Here is a 20,272-nt window from a genome sequence, read left to right as displayed (position 1 = left end):
GAGGGTTCCCTGTTCTCCACAGCCTTTTCAGCTTTTGTCATTTGTGGACTTTTGAATGATGACCACTCTGGTGTGAGGTGATACCTCATTGTAGTTTTGATTTGCATTTCTCTGATAATTAGTGATATTGAGCATTTTTTCATGTGCCTATTGATCATTTGTATGTCTTCCTTGGAGAATTGCTTGTTCAGGTCTTCTGCCTATTTTGGATTGGATTTATTTTTTTCTTATTGAGTCGTATGAGCTGCTTATATATTCTGGAGATCAAGCCTTTGTCGGTTTCATTTGCAAAAATTTTCTCCCATTCCTTAGGTTTTCTTCTTGTTTTACTTCTGGTTTCCTTTGCTGTGCAGAAGCTTGTAAGTTTCATTAGGTCCCATTTGTTTATTCTTGCTTTTATTTCTTCTAGGAGAAAATTTTTGAGATGTATGTCAGATAATGTTTTGCCTATGTTTTCCTCTAGGAGGTTTATTGTATCTTGTCTTATGTTTAAGTCTTTGATCCATTTTGAGTTGATTTTTGTATATGGTGTAAGGGAGTGTTCTAGCTTCATTGTTTTACATGCTGCTGCCCAGTTTTCCCAACACCATTTGCTGAAGAGACTGTCTTTATTCCAATGTATATTCTTGCCTCCTTTGTCGAAGATTAGTTGACCAAAAGTTTGTGGGTTCATTTCTGGGCTCTCTCTTCTGTTCCAGTGGTCCATATGTCTGTTTTTGTACCAATACCATGCTGTCTTGATTACTGTAGCTCCATAATATTGTCTGAAGTCTGGGAGAGTTATTCCTCCAGCCTCTTTCTTTTTCCTCAGTAATGCTTTGGCAATTCTAGGTCTTTTGTGGTTCTGTATAAATTTATTATGATTTATTCTAGTTCTGTGAAATATGTCCTGGGTAATTTGATAGGGATTGCATTAAATCTGTAGATTGCCTTGGGCAGTGTGACCATTTTAACAATATTGATTCTTCCAATCCAGGAGCATGGGATATCTTTCCATTTTTTTAAGTCTTCTTTAATTTCCTTCATCAGTGGTTTATAGTTTTCCGTGTATAAGTCCTTCACCTCTTTGGTTAGATTTACTCCTACGTATTTTATTACTTTGGGTGCTATTTTAAAGGGGATTGTTTCTTTACTTTCTTTTTCTGTTGATTCATCGTTAGTGTAAAGAAATGCAACTGATTTTTGAACGTTAATCTTATAACCTGCTACCTTGCTGAATTCTTCGATCAGCTCTAATAGTTTTTGTGTGGACCTTTTAGGGTTTTCTATATATAGTATCGTGTCATTGGCATATAATGACACTTTTACCTCTTCTTTTCCAATTTGAATCCCTTTTATTTCTCTCTCTTGCCTGATTGCTGTGGCTAGGACTTCCAAGACTATGTTGAATAGGAGTGGTGATAGTGGGCAGCCTTGTCTTGTCCCAGATTTTAGTGGGAAGCTTTTGAGTTTTTCACCGTTGAGTAGTATGCTGGCTGTAGGTTTGTCATATAGAGCTTTTATTATGTTGAGATATGTTCCCTCTATACCCACTTTGGTGAGAGTTTTTATCATAAATGGGTCTTGAATTTTATCAAATGCTTTTCAGCATCTATTGAGATGATCATGTGGTTTTTGTCCTTTCTCTTTTTGATGTGATATATTACATTGATTGATTTGCATATGTTGAACCACCCTTGTGTCCCTGGGATGAACCCCACTTGGTCATGATGTATAATCTTTTTTATGTGCTGTTGGATTCTATTTGCTAGTATTTTGGTAAGGATTTTTGTATCTATGTTCATCAGTGATATTGGTCTGTAATTCTCTTTTTTGGTGGTATCTTTGCCTGGTTTTGGTATCAGAGTGATGGTGGCCTCATAGAATGAGTTTGGGAGTATTCCCTTTTTTTTCAATCTTCTGGAAGAGTTTGAGAAGGACTGGTATGAGTTCTTCTTTGTATATTTGGTAGAATTCCCCAGTGTAGCTGTCCAGTCCTGGACTGTTATTTGTATGGAGGTTTTTTATTGCTTATTCGATTTCATTTCTAGTGATCTGTTTGTTCAAGTGATCGGTTTCTTCTTGATTCAGTGGACTGTATGTTTCCAGAAACTTGTCCATCTCCTCTAGGTTATCCATTTTGGTTTCATATAGTTTTTCATAATACTCTTGTATGATATTCTGTATTTCTATGTTGTTTGCTGTAACTTCTCCATTTTCCTTTCTTATTTTGCTTATTTGTGCTCTCTCTTTTTTCTTCTTTGTGAGTTTGGCCAGAGGTTTGTCAATTTTATTTACTCTTTCAAAAAACCAGCTTTTGGTTTGATTGAGTTTTTCTGTTTTTTTTTTTTAATCTCTATTTTATTTATTTCCTCCCTGATCTTTATTATTTCCTTCCTTCTGCTGACTTTTAGGTGTTTTTGCTCTTCTTTTTCTAGTTCTTTTACCTGGTGGGTTAGATTGTTTATTTGAGATTGTTGTTCTTTTTTGAGGAAGGCCTGCATCGCTACAAACTTCCCTCTTAGCACTGCCTTTGCTGCGTCCCATAAATTTTGTGTGGTTGTGTTTTCATTTTCATTTGTCTCAAGGTATTTTTTAATTTCAACTTTGATTTCCTCATTGACCCATTGGTTAGTGATAACTATTCTTAATAGCCCGTTAGCATTTACCTGGTCAAGATATGTCATAAAATAAGTTATTTTTTGGAAGTAAATTCACTAACCTGAGAACATTCTAGTAAGGGAAGAGGGTAAAAAATAACTTCGTTATGGAGAAACAGTATATCAGTTATCTATTATACTGTAATAAACCACCCCAAAAAACCTACTGACTTAAAACAATGACTATTTATTTAGCTCATGATTCTCTGGGTCAAAAATTTGAGCTGAGCTGTGTAGCTCTCTCGGTCTGAGCCAGGCTTGGCGAATCTCAGCTGGCCTTACGTGTTCAGCTACAGTTGGCTGCTGCAAGATTGGGGCTGGCTGGTTCATGGTGGCCTTGACTGGGAAGACTGGACCAGTGGGCCTCTCTCTATGGTCTCTCCCTTTCTAGCAGATGAGCCCTGGCTCACTCACATGACATTCTTAGGATCCCCAAAGAAAGCAAGAGGGCAAACCCCAGATCAGAATTATTTTTCAGTGTTCTACTTATACAATACTTGCTATCCTTCCATTGTCCAAAGCAAGTCACACACCCAAGCTCAGGGTCAGTGTGGGAGAGGACTACTAAAGGACATGGATACAAAGATGTGAGCCAATTAAAGCTTCGTTGGCACAATCAGCCCACATTACTGAGGGACAACTGACTCATCTGGTCTTCATCTGTTTGGGGCATGGCTGACACAGAGACCATGGGCAGTTTCCAGACCAGATTCCAATGTCTTTATAGTCAGCATGTTCAACACTACCTAGGAAAACTGTCATGTTACAGGGGGAAAAAAGAAGAAGTTATTAGAAATGCTTACTTTTCCAGAAACTTCAAAGGGAAATTGGAGCTGTATCTGATCAGTTGGTGAAATTATTAAAAATGCAATTTAGTGTGCTGTTCATTGACACTTAGCCCCTAAAGTCTTTTACTTTAACAGAATTGCTGCTTCCACCTCCCTCCAATAAGATGGGCAAGGAAAACCTTCAGAAACCAGATTTTTTGTTGCCTGAAGTCTTGCCAGTGTTTAACTCTCATGACCTTTGCAGGCTGCCTGCCATAAGGAAAGGCACGTGTCTCAGAAGGCGGTCTCCTTCATCCATGATATACTGACAGAGGTTCTCACTGACTGGAATGAGCCCCCTCATTTTCACTTTAATGAAGCTCTCTTCCGACCTTTTGAGCGTATTATGCAGCTGGAGTTGTGTGACGAGGATGTCCAGGACCAGGTCAGTGTGTCATGGTAGCAGTGTCCACCATCCTCTCCACAGCCTGCTGGCTCGCTCTGAGTGCTGGTACTATCCTATGAGTGTTCCAATGATCCTTTGTGGGGTCGGTGACAAAAAGAGGTTAAGCAGTTTAGCTAAGGGTCCATGATCAGTGATTGGTGGAACTGGGATTTGAAGCAGGCAGTCTGGCTGTACTAATCTATACTCTCACACCTAAGCCTATACTCTCTTAACCACTATCATACCCTCTACTGAGAGACAGATGGTCAACAGACTAACTGGAGACTTCATATCTAGCATGATGGTGGGCCAGGAACACAGACAGATCCTCTGTCTCTGAAATCTACTAAAAACGTTAAATAAGGGTTAAAAATTTAAAGTGCATTGACAAGGTGGGAAGGTAATAGCTCAGTAGTAGAACGCATGCTTCGCATGCACGAGTTCCTGGATTCAATCCCCAGTACCTCCATTAAAAATAAATACATAACATACATACATACATACCCTGGCAAGAAAGTAAGGAATATCAACATGCCCCAAACTAAGTAACAATGGGAAGCCAAAGAAGTAAGCAGAGCTCTGAGACTGGATTTGCCGTGAGGGAATTTGCTGTCAGGTGAAGCTGAAGTTCTGCATTCAATCAGAAATAATTGGCTCATTAGGAGACAACATGTCATGAATACAGAAAGAAAGGCAAACAATAAAAATAGACACACACCCACCCTCTCCCCAGGTCCCCACCAGGGATCCAAATATCAGAGTTAATCAGAGGCTGACTTTAAAATAACTATGCTTACTAAGTTCTGAACTATATTCAGAATGATTTAGGACAGGAGGGATTTTGGCTCTGGAGGCATGAAGAAGTTAGTGAATCCTCTCCACAAAAATCAAGTATACAAAAAGAAAAAATTGTCAAAAGCAACTATTTCAGGGCTCTTGAAATTGACCAAGGGCAGACAATGAATTGAGTAGCATTTATGCTTAAAAATAGTTCTTGCCGGAACTTTGGTTAAGAACAGTGGGAATCTGTGACCTTCTTTCTGAAGACCGAAGTCATCACTCTTACAAACTGTTAGCAAGAGTAGGAATTTGACTTCTGTGAGGCTGACGGGGAAAATCAGCTTTTCTGCTGTAAGAGACAGATTTGATTTGGAGAAGAGGAAAAGAGACCATTAGCCTATTAACTAAAAGGGATGAATTCTTTGGAAATGAGCAAGACAGTACGGTAACTTTGCCAGCCTAAGGTTGCAGTGGTGAACCAGTAAGAAATTAACATGAGACTCTGGAAACCAGAGATTCATAGAAGGGCTAGGTAAATTCCTCATACATCTCTGGCTATCACTGAGACATGGGCATATACAGGATAGACCATACAGATCCCATCAGAAAGTAAAAGACCAGAGAGACTTAAGAACCGGCTGAACTTTGAAAATTCTCCCCAACCTGCACAAGAAAGTCTCTTTTGTTTATTTGGGGGGGGGGGTAATAAGGTTTATTTTTATTTATTTGTTTATTTTTAAATGGAAGTACTGGGGATTGAACCCAGGACCTTGTGCATGCTAATCACACACTGTACCATTGAGCTACACACCACCCCACTGCCATGAGAGTGGAAGTCTTAAAGTCTCAAGGTGTTTGAGCAAAATCTATTCATTTTATCAGCTGACCACTAACCTATGCACTAGGACAGCACTAGGAAGTCAGGCTGAAAAATAAAAATTAAAAAATTGAGCAAGACATTGGTACGATTGGTACCATGGGAAGAACAAAAATTCTACAATATAAGTCCAAGTGAATTAGTTAAAAAAAAAAAAACCTCAAAAATAAATCAGAATCCAGCATTGCTACAGTATATCTAGAATATTGAATGTTCAGCCAAAAAAAAAAAAGTGAGACATGCAAAGAAACAAGAAAGAGTGATGTGTACTTGGGGAGAAAAGCAATAAATAGAAACTGACTTAGAGTGAGACCAGATGTTGGGTTAGGTTAAAACCATGGTTATTTGGACCCAAAATGCAGATTTGAGGTGAGGAAGGTTGAGCAGACATAGTATCTAGAAGAGCTGGTGATCTCTATTAAGATCACTGTCTTAATAGAAATCACGAAGCATTTTGCCAAAGAAATCCAGTGCACATGGTGAGAAGAGGGTTCTGCTCACTGGGTCCCAGCTCTGGCTTGGGGTGTTGGATTAGGGGACAGAGACTTTAAAGCAGCTATTATAAATATGCTCAAAGAATTAAAGGCAAATATAGCAATGACTCAAAACATGGGAAATCTAAGTTGATAAATGGAAACTGAAAGAATGCAAATTCTAGTGAAAAGGACAATAACGGAAGTGAAAAATCCACTGTACAGGCTTACTAGCAAGATTTGACACTGTAGAAGAAAGAATCAGTGAACCTGAAAATACATTAATGTAAAGTATTCATTCTGAAGATCAGAGACAATTAAGTCTGAGCAAAATAAAGCCTTAGAGACCAGTGGGATAATGTCAATTTTGTTCTTCAAAAGACAGCATTGAAAAATAAAAAAGAGAAGCCAAAGCTGTGAAAAAAAAAAAAAACTTGCAAATCATGTCTCATGAAGAGCTTAAATCTAGAATGCATAAAGAACCCCAATAACTCCATAATAAAAAGACAACGTGGAGAAGACAAAACCTAATTTCAGAAACAGCAAAATATTTACAAATGGCATGTGAAAAGTTGCTTAGCAATGTTAGTCATCAGTAAAATGGAGATTAATGCAATGTGGCTGCTTATTTAGGAGATTTCTGGGTGAGTTGTTCTAGGTTCCACTTTTCCCTTTCACTAAAATTAACCCAGAAGTAGGGAGCAGAGAAATACATCACTCTCCCCAGAAATTCTCCTGCTTCTTTTAAGGAAAGGCTGTTCATTGCCACCTCCTCTGCCTCTTCCAGGTGGTCACATCCATCGGTGAGCTGGTTGAAGTCTGTTCCACCCAAATCCAGTCAGGATGGAGGCCCCTGTTCAGTGCTCTGGAAACAGTGCACAGCGGAAACAAGTCTGAGGTGAAGGAGTACCTGGTTGGTGATTACTCCATGGGTGAGACTCTGTTGATTTTTGTGTCCTGAACCCTTACTGAATTTGTATTTTAATTCTACACTAATTATTATAGTTCTCAGGTTTTGGTGGAGTCAAAGATTTTCTGTATATCAGATCATGTCATCATCCAAAAGAGGAAGAGATGTTACCTCTGTCTTTCCAATTTAGATGCATTTTCTTTCTGTCTCTTGCTGAATTGCTCCGGCTGGGACTTCGGGTCCTGTGTCGAACAGGAGTTGGGATAGTGGGAAGCATGTGTGGAAGACTCCTGCTCTGGAGCATTAGATCTTCATGCCAGGCTTCATGCGTTCAGAAGAAGTTGAACACTAGGGGAGGCTGACATTCAGCTGTGCTCTGTGAGCAGTAAATGAGCTGGCATGGCAGGGACACAAGTTCTGAGTCCTGCCAGCAGGCCAAGAACCCTGAGGGTTCAGGCCCCACTCTCAATGACAGATTGGACCAAAAAGGCCAAGAGACTTCGCTGTCTCACTTATATGTTATCAGTGTGGAGTTCATTTGTTCATTCGTAAAGCCAAAATGAAAAGTTATCTGCTTGCCAGTAAGAAGTACAAAAGTATCAAAGAATCAGGGAACCTTCCTCCCTCATGGAATTAGGGAGAATGAGTCTGGCCGGAAGTAGATGAGCAGCCACAGAGCAGGCCCAGGGACCTGGGGTGTTGTTTCAGGGACCCCAAGACAACCACATTCAGAGACCCACCAGGACTCATGGGACTCGGCCCGTAGTTACGCTGAGATGCGTCACCCAACTCAGATTTATTACATGGCTCACAGCCAAGATTTGTTAGGGCGACGTAGGAAGGGCAAGCCAGAGCATAGGGGAAGAGCACACAGAACCCCTGTGCAGGCTTCTCTGAGCCCTCGCCCTCCCATGAGGGGTTCCCACAGAGCACACTCTTGTGCTTGACTCTAGGGCAGTGTGTAGGTCTTTCTGTCTGGGGAAGCCCATGAGAGACCCAGCTGAGGGCTGGTCACTTGGGCAGCCCTCTGCCCAGCATGTACCAAAATCTACACTCCCTGAAAAAAAAAAAAGCAGGTACTCAGTTTAAACCATGTTATTGGTACCAACAGTCTGGGCCCAGTGAACCATCCAGTTAACTGTTGCCTGGGAATATTCTGAGAGCCAGGTTTCTAGACTCCAGCCAAGGGCCAACCTTGCAAGCAGGCCTTTCTAGGGAGAGGAGTCTCCAGCCTTCTGTGATCTTTTCAGCACAGGTATGAATAAATTAGATATGCCATGAAGGCTTTCTCTAAACCTTCCCTTCTCTATAATTCTGTGTGCAGGAGAATTCCAAGCCACGTATTCAGTTTCCCTGTAAAGCCTACACATTGCCTCAGCCCTGCCTTCAGCCGGCTTTGCTCTCATCCCTCTACCGAGATCTCTTCGTAGCCTTCCTACGGCGCCCCCTGCAGGCACTGAGAAAGACAACATGGGAGTCAAGCCAGTTTTCCAGTCAAAGGGCCTGGGCTTTTGTCTAGTGGCTTTTTCTAAGGCTCCATGGAAGGTGCTGGGAATATAGGCAGCCAGAAAGGTAGAGACTTGACATCCTTTAAACTCTGTCATCTTTCTCTCTCAGGAAAAGGCCAAGCTCCGGTGTTTGATGTATTTGAAGCTTTCCTCAATACTGACAACATCCAGGTCTTTGCTAACGCAGCCACTAGTTACATCATGTGCCTTATGAAGTTTGTCAAAGGACTGGGTAAGTGGAGTCCTCTTTTCATACCTCCTGCCAGCGAGGGATCCTCTCCTGGATGGCATCCAGGGATAGAAGCAGATGGTGCTGTGCTGTGTACTCAAGAGTCACAAAGCTCACTGTAAACGCAGCTTGGGTTTTGTCTAGTGTTGATATTTTTCATTGTGTTCATGGAATAATTTCCTAATGAAGCATGTTTCAATCTATGTATTATTTTACTCGACTTCTTTATGAATCTTAAAATATTCAATATTACATTCACCCATTGTCCTCATGCAGGAAATGACTGTCCTTAATGTCACATAATTAGCAGCCTGAGTTTCAGTTCCCAGCTCTTGAGCAAAAATTAAGAATGCCTTCCCCCAGACCTTTTTGATTATAGAATGTATTTTGGAAGTGTAGAAGGCACCCTTCTCTGAGGCCCTGTGTATTTCAGGAACCATCTAGCTGATTTGATGCTTAATTTGGGAAAACTTTAACACAGCAGAGTCTTGCTGCACAACGTGACCTGCCAGAGCAGATGTTTTCATAGCACTGGTTTGGGGTGAAATGGAAGGAAGTGGCAGTTAGTTAAACCAAAAGATAAAAAGGAGCTCAAATTTTGAGAGTTTCATCCTGGAGTGCTCTTAGATCTGGAACCTTGAGAACCTTTAAAACAAACAAACAAACTATATATATATATAAAATTCATAATATTCTTTTATATTCTTGCCAAATGATTGACAATTTCTTTGAAAAAGAGAATAGAACACGAGAAGTTAAGTGACTTCGCTCATGTTCCCCTTATTTTGGAAGCGTGGAGCAGGAATGGAATGCAAGTTTCAAGATAGAGGCTGGAGGCCACAGGTCTGATCTGTAGACCATCCTCATTATTTTCTGTTATTATGCGTACCTGTTCTTTTATTCTGTATGTCCTGGGGACAGAGGGCTGAGCTGAAGGGTACCCACAGAAGCCCCTCATTTATTGACTTTGCAGACTGGGCTTCAGAGGAAGACTTCTTTTGAGAGACAGAATGAAGATTTTATTCTTTTTAAACTCTGCTCTACATTAAATAGAAGCCAAACAACTTAGTATCTTAATCATAAGAATACCTTAAAGCCTGAATCTTTGCCTTAGATAGTAAAAAATCCAGTCCTTGTCTAGAAAAACCTCTTCCTCCTGTGTTTCTCCTTTACTCTCTCAGCTACTAGCACACTCACAGCACTTCTGATATGAGATGTGTGGGGTTTGCTCCCACACCAAGCTGTTCTCTCTGATACCAGCTGGGTGTCCTACTATTCAGTTCAGCTCCATCACTAACCAGAGTTAGCAAAGACCCCACAGGTTAAGGGCGCCATCCTACACGACTACCCCCCCATTTCAAACACCAACTGCAAGTAGCAGGTCCCCAAGTTGCCCACCATGTCTGTCGTAGCTTGGCTACAAATCACAGGTTCCCAAGACTCCCCACCCCTTGGATTCGATCTTTTGTTAGAATAGCTCACAGAGCTCAGGGGAATGCTTACGTGTACCAGTTTATTACATAATAATGGCTGTGATAGAGGATACAGACGAACAGCCAGAGGAAGAGATATATACACTGAGGTCCGGAGGGTCGCAGGTGCGGGATCCTCTGACCCCACTGAGTTGGGATACACCCTCCCAGCATGTAGATATGGTCATCAACCCAGAAGCACTCCAGAGCCCATACTTTGGGGATTTTTTTATGGAGGCTTCATCATGTAGGCATGATCAATCATTAACACAATTTCCCGTCCCTCTCTTTTTGCTAAAGGATAAAGGGATGGTGCTGAATGTCTCAAGATTCTCATCCTGGTGTGATCTTTCTGGGCAACCAGCCCCAATCCGGTTCACCAAGCATTGCCTCATTAGAACAAAAGACTATCACCCAGGAAGCTGTGAGAGATTTAGGAGCTCTGCATCAGGAACTGGCTTTGAAGACCAAGTATTAGAACAAAAGATGCCGCTAGTATTCTTATCACTTAGTAAACTACAAGGATTTTAGTAGCTCTGTGCCAGGAACCAGGAGCAGAGACCAAAATGTGTATTTTCTATTATTTCACAGTCTTGTATTTCATTTAAGAACCATTATTATTGGTATTCTATTGTTCAGTGAACAGTCGAGTGCCTGCTACGTGGGTGAGTGGCCTGTCCGTACTCTGGGGATACAGAGATGAATAAAACGTGCTTCCCGCCTGTGGGAGGCTGACAGACATATAGATCAATAATCACAATTCAGTAAGATGAGTACTTTTATAGACGTTAGTAAAAAAAAAAAAAAAGAAGCCATTTAAACTGAAGTGAACACGCAGCTGAGACAGGGTTCTTGGTAGAAGGGCCCATGCAGGCTTCAAAGAGGAAGTGACATTTGAACTTTGTGGAGTGAGCCATTGGTTGACTTTTCTAAAAGTAGGGTTTGTTGTAAGTACCCAAATAGGAGAGACACTGGGTGATGAGTTGGAAAGAAAGGAAGGGGCCAGGCTGTGAAGGGCCCTGCATGCCACAACAGGGACTAGAACATGCGGGGAAGACTTCTACGCTGAAGTGAGGTGCATCGCCTGGGATCTTAGAAACGAAACTCTGACAGGCACGCGTCCCTGTGGGTGAGGACAAGAGGCTTCAGGCAGAGACCTGAGCTGCAGTTGTTTGGGAGAGAGCAGAGAGGGTGGCATTCAGGAGACTGTAGAGATGGGATGGATAGGGCTGAGAGAGGAGGAACTGAGAGGGTGATTCCCCACTCCCCATGTTTCTTGCCAGGACTGTTGTTACCCTGAATTAGGATACCCAAAAGGAGTGGAGGAGAGGAAAAAGTAATGAATTCTGTCTTTGGACATTTGGACATGTTGAGCTTCTGGGACATATTTAGGTGGAGATGCCTAGGAACATGTTAGAAATGTTAGAAATTTGAGATTTTTTTTCTTGGGGAGGGAGCTAGGGCCTGAAAATAGAGGTGCAGAATTATCAGTGTGCACCTGAGGGTATTTAAAACAGGTAGATTCTACTTTTTTCTGTGAATTACAAGGTGGAGTTACTTGTCTGTGGGGAGGGGTCAGTGGGAACGTCTGAGCCCCCAGTGTAGCCATGTGGGCTGTGTCCTGCCCCGGCTCCAGGGGGCACCATTAGCACAGACTTGGATGTATAACACAGCGGCCTCAAACACTTTGGAACACTCACTGTGATGGGAAATGAATTTATTTTTAATTCCCACTTGGTTATTTCAACATGAATTTGAACAGCTCTGTGTTTTTATATCGTGAAGTGCGTTCATCTAAACTAGCTGTTGGCAAACTATGGCCCACAGGCCAATTCCTACCCACTGTTAGTTTTTATAAGCAAAGTTTTACTGGAATACAGCCACGGTCATTTGTCTAAGGCTGTTTTTGTGCTACAATGAGAGAGTTAAGAAACTGCAACAAAGACAGTGTGACCTGCAAAGCCTAAAAAATTTACTGTCTCGGTCTGTATAAAAAAAGTTTGCCAATCTCTGGCCTAAAACACAGGAAATGCTTATCTTCTCTCTTCTTTTTAAAGGAGAAACATGCCTCTTTATCTTCTAAATTTTAGCTAATGCCCAGTAATTATGTCTGTTTGCCCACAGGGGAGGGTGCTCATTGCTACGACTGTAGACAATTAGAAACAATTACAGTACTGTGGAGTGATTTTATTAAAAGTATAGAAGTAGATTTATTACATGAGAAGAAAAATGATAGTTCTCAACTGCTATTTACCTACAGAATATCTGGACGCCCTCTACAGGTCTTTTAGAGCTCTAGATATAGACACAAAAATTAGAAGTCATTTCAGTTCAATTAAGTAGGCTCCATCCCTAGGCCCCAGATAATTTAGAATCTTCCCAGAGTCTTCATTTATCATCGCTGTTTAATGCTGAGGACTGGTGATAAACCAGGTCCTTTTCCAAACAGAGAGGGGCCTTGCTTCATTCCAGCCCAGCACGTGGCTGGTCTCCAGGCTCATCCCCAATCATCAAAGATTCAGGAGTCACACCATCAATGAATCAAGTGAATGACGATGAATTACACTGTGCCCGGGTACCAAAAACACTGTCCAGCCACTGAAAGTACTGTGGTAGGACATGGAAAATGGATTTGTTGTTTAGTGAAAAGGAGAGTTTTGAAACAGAATAATTCCAACAAAGTAAGTACAGGATAATGCCAACTGTGTTTAACATGTGCATGTGTAGGGGGAATTCTGAAAGGAGTTTTCTCAGGGTTTTACAAGTTGGAGTAATATTTCTTTTGCAGTAGACATTTGGTGAACTAATGCTGCATAAATAAGTAGGTCTTCTGTTGTGAGGGGATGAGCAAGGGTAACTGTGTTTGTCTCTGTCCCCCCTGCCGCCCCCCAGGGGAGGTGGACTGTAAAGAAATCGGAGACTGTGTCCCAGGACCAGGAGCCACGTCCCCAGACCTGTGCCTCCCCGCCCTGGATTACCTCCGGCGCTGTTCTCAGGTACCCAGGCCCCGAAACCTGCCTCAGAAGATGTTTGCAAATCAGGCCTGAATGTCTTTTGACACTGAGCCCAAGAGAAGTACTTTCTGCTATCTCTGAGGAGACTGGGGCTTCGATTTAGAGTATAAATTTTTGTCCCCACCCCTCTACAAAGGAGAGAAAGTGAGAAATAAAAACATACCAGAACACAACTGGATTTTGAGACCCCTGACACTTCTCATTTATACTCCGGTATCCAAAATACCTTAATCTCGACACCTGTGTCAGGCTGGGAGGCCATGGGGAATCTTCCTGATGGTGCCAGAGTATGGACAGTGGGCTGCACACAGTGAAGAGAGACATAAAAAAAGAAAAAGGAACGTATCCAGTCAAGATCTAGTCCAGAAATCCAATAAAACGTCGCTATCAGTGTGAACAATGACCTTCCTTGTGCTAAGCCCAGTAGTTCTGTGTCCTCATCCGTGTCACACGCCAGTGGAGCAAGACGGCACCCCCTCCTTGAAGCCTTTTGTCCTCTAAGCTTCCGTGACACCCTCCCGGAAGCTCTTCTCCTGTTTCCTAAGGTTGTGTCCCCAGGCCTCCCCCTGTCTGTCTGTGACCTCTCCCTCGGTGATAGCCTTAAGCCCCACGGCTTCAGAAAGGACACACGGCCCTGACTTCTTCCTCCAGCTGCTTCTGCAGGGCCCCACGTGACATGACCCCCTCCCCTCCCACCCTCAGACCCTTCCCTCCCACTCACTGGGCTCACCCACGCTCACTTTCTGCCCCTCAAACACACCCTGGTTGTGACCGCTCAGGACCTTTGCTGCTCCCTCTGCCTGGAATCTCCTCTCCTGGGATCTCTGTATGACACTCCGTATCTTCCAGGTCTCATCTGAAACATCGCCTCCTCAGAGAGACCGGGGCTTGGGTGTCCACCAGCTCCTTGCCAACATTCCCCACATACCCCAGGTCACTCTTTCTAGGACCGCCTGTCTAATTTTCTCTGTAACATTGACGTCAGAAATTTTATCTGAGAAAGGAGTATGTCTGTAAGATGCACAGGACAGAAATTTTGTGTCTCCCCCGCAGCTGTTTCCCTAATCTCTAAAACCATACAGGCACAGCTGGAACCACTCTAATTTGTAGGGATACATGGGTCCTTGGGAGTTTGTCCCAGTAACAGATCCTGGAGGACGGGGCTGTAGCAGTGAGGACAGGATAGGGCCCAGGACAACCTGTTAGCACTGCTTCTCATGCCTTCATCTCTCAGCCTTGTCCACGGATTCTTCCATTTCCCCAGTTGCCCCGTTTCACTGATGTTAAGTCAGGGGAAGGGAAATCAGAGGCTGGCATCTCCTTTGCCTACAGACTCTCTTCTCAGTGATCCCCACAGAACTCTCTCTCCCAGGCAGAAATTCTTGACATGTTTCATGGTTCCCTTGGCAGGTTTATGAAAGTCTATCAGACTGCCATGCAGTTGAGATGCTGGAAAGTCTCTATAGGGTCCTCTTCCTCTACCTTTTTGTTGCCATTGAACTCTGTGTCATCTGCTTCATGGGATAAATGCCTCTTGTGAGCGGCCTTATGAAGCCAAGTCACAACCAAGTTTAAAACTTTCACACAGTGGGAGCCTTTCTGGTTTTCTCTCCCCCTTCTCTTACTAGGATATAGTTTTGTTGTTATTTATACTCAGAGTGCAGATTTTTCCAGTATATAATTGCAATTTGGTATTTTTTTATTTAGTTATTGGCCAAAATCTACAAAATGCCCTTGAAGCCAATATTCCTTAGTGGGCGACTTGCTAGCTTGCCTCGAAGACTTCAGGAGCAGTCGGCGAGTAGTGAGGATGGAATGGAGTCAGTCCTGTCTGATTTTGATGATGACACTGGTAAGTCAGTTGGTTGGACTAAACCAGGTTATTTCCTGTGTTCGTATTCCCAGAAGCCTTAGCCATGAATTAAGTAACTTAAGAGAAGTAACTTAAGAGAAGCCTTAGCCATGAATTAAGTAACTTAAGAAATCATGAGCCCATTTGTATTTTTATGATTTATAATTCTAACAGAACCAGTCTACCCTGAAGTTTCCATGGACTCTCCAAAAGCATTTTACAATTGATGCCTCCAAAGCTGTCCTTTTGATAGATGCCTCCATCTAAAACCAGTGTAGATTTGCAGAGTCCACCCAGTATGGTTTCTAACTCGGAATTCTCTTGAATTTAGCAAATTGCATTGTGGTTGCATTGGTGCATTGGTACTTAAATTGGCTGGTAATTTTCTTTAATACCTTCTAGGAAACATAGTCATTATATAATCACTTCCTGCAGGTTTTTGGTTAGAGGCTGGGGAAATTAAGCCTTTACAGAAGAGAGAATGTATCTGTAACTGGTGAAGCTGAAGGCTCATTAAAAGAACACATTTAAAGCATGTGTTTCAAATGCATTCCCATGTAATTTCCTGTGAATTCGAGTTCAATCTAGTAGCTTTGGATAATTTTCAGATGGGTTAACTCATGCTCACGTTTGCTGTCTCTCAGTTCAGATAACTCTGTCCTATTTCTAGATCTAGAAATGGGAATGATATCCTTAAAGGGATCTGACATCTGGGCAGAAGAACTTTGAGGGAAGGTTTTTTTCATTTGCTTTTTAGTTTGTTTTTTAATTACTCTTCTGGTTTATTTTTCTGATACAAATTCGTTTACGGCAGTAGGTAGAAAACGTCCAGGTTTCCATAGGGCTTATAAACAGTACAACCTTACTAATTCAGACTAGTTGTGACGAAAAACTATAGGAAAGAATGAATATCTAACGTGTAGAACAATTAAAATTTTGGAAATTAGCTAGAGGTTGCCTCATAGAGGTTTCATTTTAATGATTAGATAAGAATAATTTTTACTCAGCATCTTAAACCTCCAACCCAGACAATTATAAGAAGTTAATGTTGCTTATCTATAATACAGTCTTTAAAACAGTTGTAGATGGTTTGTATATGTAACCGCGATCATTCCCTTCCCATTTGTGCAAACCATTAATCCATTTTTTTCCCTAGGCAGCCCACCGTCTTATGGATGAAGTTCAGCCAAGCACCTATCTAAGGTTTCCCACACTATAAATTCATTAAGGGCTTAAAGTTTTAGTTATGTATGAAATATACCTAGATCAGAGAAAAGACTAAAAGTAAAAGCTTTGAATATTTAAAATTAATTCTCACCATTGATACACTCTTAAATATGATTCCTCTGGTTTCCAAAAGCAAATAATTGCCTCTCCATTTTCCTATGGAAATGTCAAACATACATAAAAACTAGGCAGAGTGGTATAAGGAATAGTCATGTATCCATCACCCAGCTTCAACCATTATTAATACATAGCCAATCTCGTATTATGTATATCTACACACACATGCGCACGCACGCTCTCTCCCTGTCTCCCTCTCCCCGCACCTGCTTCTCCTTTCCGCACTGTTTTAAAGCAAGTCCCAGATATTACAGCATCTCATCTATAAATGTTTGGTATGTGTCCTTTAAAGACAACAAACATAACCATAATGTTATTATTGTGCTTAAAAATGAACAGTAATTCTTCAGTAACATCAAATATGTGGTATTGAATTTTCCAATTTTCTTATACACATCAGTCAATTTTCAGGATTCATATTATCTACACACACATTTGGCTGTTCCATCTCTTACTTAAGTGCTTGTCAATCTGTGGGTTTTCCTCTCCAGCTCTCGTTTACGCCTTTGCAATTTATTTGTGGAAGAAGTGAGGTTCCTTGTCCTGTAGAGTTTTCTATTTGGATTTTATTGGTTGCACCGCCTTTAGTGGTGTGTAACATGTTTTTCTGTCCTCTGTTTCCTATATATTAGCTTCGCCACAACTGCTTATATTTTGAGGTTTGTGAGAATTTCTTGTCACCTAGTTTTATTATATTTATTGTCTGTGACTGGTTTTGCCTCCTATTAATGGAGATGCTCAAAACTGGGGAATTAGTTTCTTTTAGTAGTGATATTTTAAAACTGCCATCTTCTGATACAGTTTTCTTTTGCAGGAAAATTAGAAGTATTAAAATTAAAATGTAGAGGGGGCTATTTTGTATATTCTAGTATTTTTGTACATAGACAAATGTGATATGTACATACAATGGAATATAATTCGTCCATAAAAAGTAATGAAGTTCTAATACAAGCTGCAGCAGCAATCTACCTCGAAAACATTACGCTAAGTGAAATAAGCCAGACACAAAAAGATAAATATTTTATGATTCTGCGTAGGTGAAATATCTAGAATAGGCAAATTCGTAGAGACAGAAAATCAAGTAGAGGTTACCAGGGGCTGGAGTGAGGGGCAAATGCAGAGCTGTTGCTTTAGTGGGAGCAGAGTTTCTGTCTGAGGTAAAGAAAAAGTTTTGGAAGTTGATAGTTATGATGGTTACACGACATTGTGCCAAGTAATTAATACCACTGAACTGCATACTAAAAATTGTTAAAATGGCAATTTTTACTATATATATTTATAAGTAAATAATATAATATATAATAAAATTTTAAAGGATAGATTAAGGTGATGGAATGAAAAGATTATTACTTTATTATTACTAAAAGGATATTATTACATCAACTCCTGAGAAATCTAGTAATTATTTCATATTGTAGAATTCACATACCACATCACCTTCTTCCTGAAGGTGAATAAGGAGGAAATTTGAATGATTTTTTTTCCTTTCACTTTGTTGGAACATGTAAATCACAATTTGTCCATGCTTAGAGGCACTCAGGGCTACCTTACCAGGGGTTGCCTCACATCTCTAAGCGCTTGGTGGTTTACAGAAGTCTTTTACATACAGTGTTGAGTTTGCCGTGGCGATGATTCTGTGCTGTGTTTCATCGGATTTCATAGGGGTCTGGTTTTGGTTTCCAGGGCTGATAGAAGTCTGGATCATCCTGCTGGAGCAGCTCACAGCAGCTGTGTCCAACTGCCCACGTCAGCACCAACCGCCAACCTTGGATTTACTCTTTGAGCTGTTGAGAGATGTTACCAAAACACCTGGTAAATATTCCTCTGTCCCTCTTTGGGGGGAGTTGTTAGACGTATCTTTTCTCAGGAAGCTGTCTCTGTGAGTGTCTGTTTGACCACTGTAACCCTAGCCAGTATGATAGATGCTTGATATGTATTTGTTGAATGGCTATGACCCAGTGACATTTAAGACATGTCTTCATATTGTTTACAGGTTTCCCACCAGTCCGTTTATAAGTGATGGATGGTGGCCAGTTAATTGAATGTGCAGCATCCCATAATATTCAGGCCAAGGCTGTGGTATCAGTGTCTCCACAGGCCAGCTGGCTTTGTTTCATAGTTACAGCCTTCCTCTTTGGATCTCACATGCTCTCGGCCCCAGCGCTGTCAGTAGGGCTCACCAGGTCCACCACTGACATGAACCAGCCACTCAAATGTACATGCAGGGTAGAGACAGCAGTGTCTTAGCTGTATAAGGGTCGTAGGTGATTCGATTTGGGGGAAGACATTTAGTGATGTCCCTGATAGTACAGGGGGAAAAATATGGTCCTTAGGAATTCAGTTCTTGTTCTAAATTCATCACGGTTAGTATGCCTACTTACTCATCCAAATTTTCCCTAGATCAAAAAAAAATTTTTTTAATAGAAATTTTAGTTTTCACTAACACAATCACATCCACAAATATAACCACTAGTTAATTCCATAGTTATAAGAGTTTTGTTTTCTACATAAATTGATGAAGACTGGATAACTGATACTGTTTTAACATCTGTAGAAAAGTTTCTGTCCATTTTTTTCAGTAAAATTGTCATAGCTACCCCTACGCATTAAGAAGGTAAAAGCTTTCTATCCAAGATTAAGCAGGTATTTCATAGAATTATATTAGTTATATATAAAATATATATCTTATAGAATTAATATAATTAAATTAATATAATCATATTATTGAATTAATTATATTAATTAAAACACTATTTCTTAATCAGACCAACAGATTGGTACTGAATGGTCAGTTCAGTACCATTTTCTGCTACTGTGTGTGTGTGAGAAGAGCATTTAGCCCAATAATTCTACTCTTAGAAATCATCAAAGAAATTAACAATAATGAAGATAAAAATCATATATATAATATATATATATTGATGTTTGCTGAAGCATCTTGAATACCAGAAACATTATGAACACTCTAAATGGGTTAAGTAAATTATGGTTAAAAAGAAAAAATGTAAATATTCTACAGGCATTAAAATGAACATTTGTGAATAATATTTAATGATATGAATATTTATTTATAAAGCATTGTGTTAAAATATATATAGTGTGGAGTACAGTGTCAACTTTATGCATTTATAAATACACACACACACATATTTTCAAAAAGTACTAGTAGGAAATACATCAAAATATAATTTTCTTCTTTGTATTCTCATGTGTTTTCTGTGTTTATTATAAAAAAGATACCTTGCTTTTGTAATCAGAATTTGCAAAATCCATCAACATTTTCACAAAGATTTTTCATGATGGCTTTGTTCATACAGCAAAATACAGAAACACCTTAAATGCCCATCAGTAAGGGAATGGATAAGTGAACTGTTCCATATACAGTTTGAACAGTTTGGAACAGTATGTGGTAATAAAAATGAGGAATATCTAAATTTGCTGGCACAGAATGATCTCTTATACATACTAGTAAGGGCAAAAAATCAACAACAAAAATCAAGCAGACCAAGGTTTACGTTATCCCATTTATATACAAGTAATAAAAAACAAAACTCTATTTCTCTATGTTCCATGTAAATATATGTACTTACATTTTAAAGGGTGATTTCTTATAGGGATATAGGTATCTGTATGTTTACATCTGGGGACTAAGGAATTGATCAAGTGATGCTCTTGTTTTATCAGTATTGTTTTAATATTTTTTATTGAAGTATAGTCAGTTATAATGTGTCAGTTTCTGGTGTACAGCACAATGTCCCAGTATATGTACACACACACACATACTCATTTTCATATTCTTTTTCATTAAAGGTTATTACAAGATATTGAATATAGTTCCCTGTGCTATACAGAAGTTTGGTTTTTTAATCTATTTTTATACCTAGAGGTTAACATGTACAAATCTCAAACTCCTAATTTATCCCTTCCCACCCCCTTTCCCCTGGTAACCATAAGAGGAGTAT

At 40.4% G+C, this 20,272-nt stretch overlaps 1 protein-coding gene across 2 annotated transcripts in view; it reads left to right on the top strand.

Annotated features, from left to right (window-relative positions):
- ARFGEF3 (ARFGEF family member 3) overlaps positions 1-20,272 on the top strand; it is a 149,180-nt gene that overhangs the window by 112,454 nt on the left and 16,454 nt on the right. For both annotated transcript variants that reach the window (XM_010983683.3, XM_031456423.2), the window contains exons 22-27: positions 3,672-3,851; positions 6,769-6,913; positions 8,509-8,631; positions 12,993-13,096; positions 14,822-14,966; positions 17,994-18,122. In XM_010983683.3, the coding sequence (XP_010981985.2) occupies positions 3,672-3,851; positions 6,769-6,913; positions 8,509-8,631; positions 12,993-13,096; positions 14,822-14,966; positions 17,994-18,122 (826 nt within the window). The remainder of the gene's footprint in view (positions 1-3,671; positions 3,852-6,768; positions 6,914-8,508; positions 8,632-12,992; positions 13,097-14,821; positions 14,967-17,993; positions 18,123-20,272) is intronic.

The sequence above is a fragment of the Camelus dromedarius genome, chromosome 6 (assembly GCF_036321535.1).
Source record: "Camelus dromedarius isolate mCamDro1 chromosome 6, mCamDro1.pat, whole genome shotgun sequence".
NCBI classification, from domain to species: Eukaryota; Metazoa; Chordata; class Mammalia; order Artiodactyla; family Camelidae; genus Camelus; species Camelus dromedarius.
The sequence above is the reverse complement of the archived record's forward strand: the minus strand, read 5'-3'. Positions and strand labels throughout refer to the sequence as shown.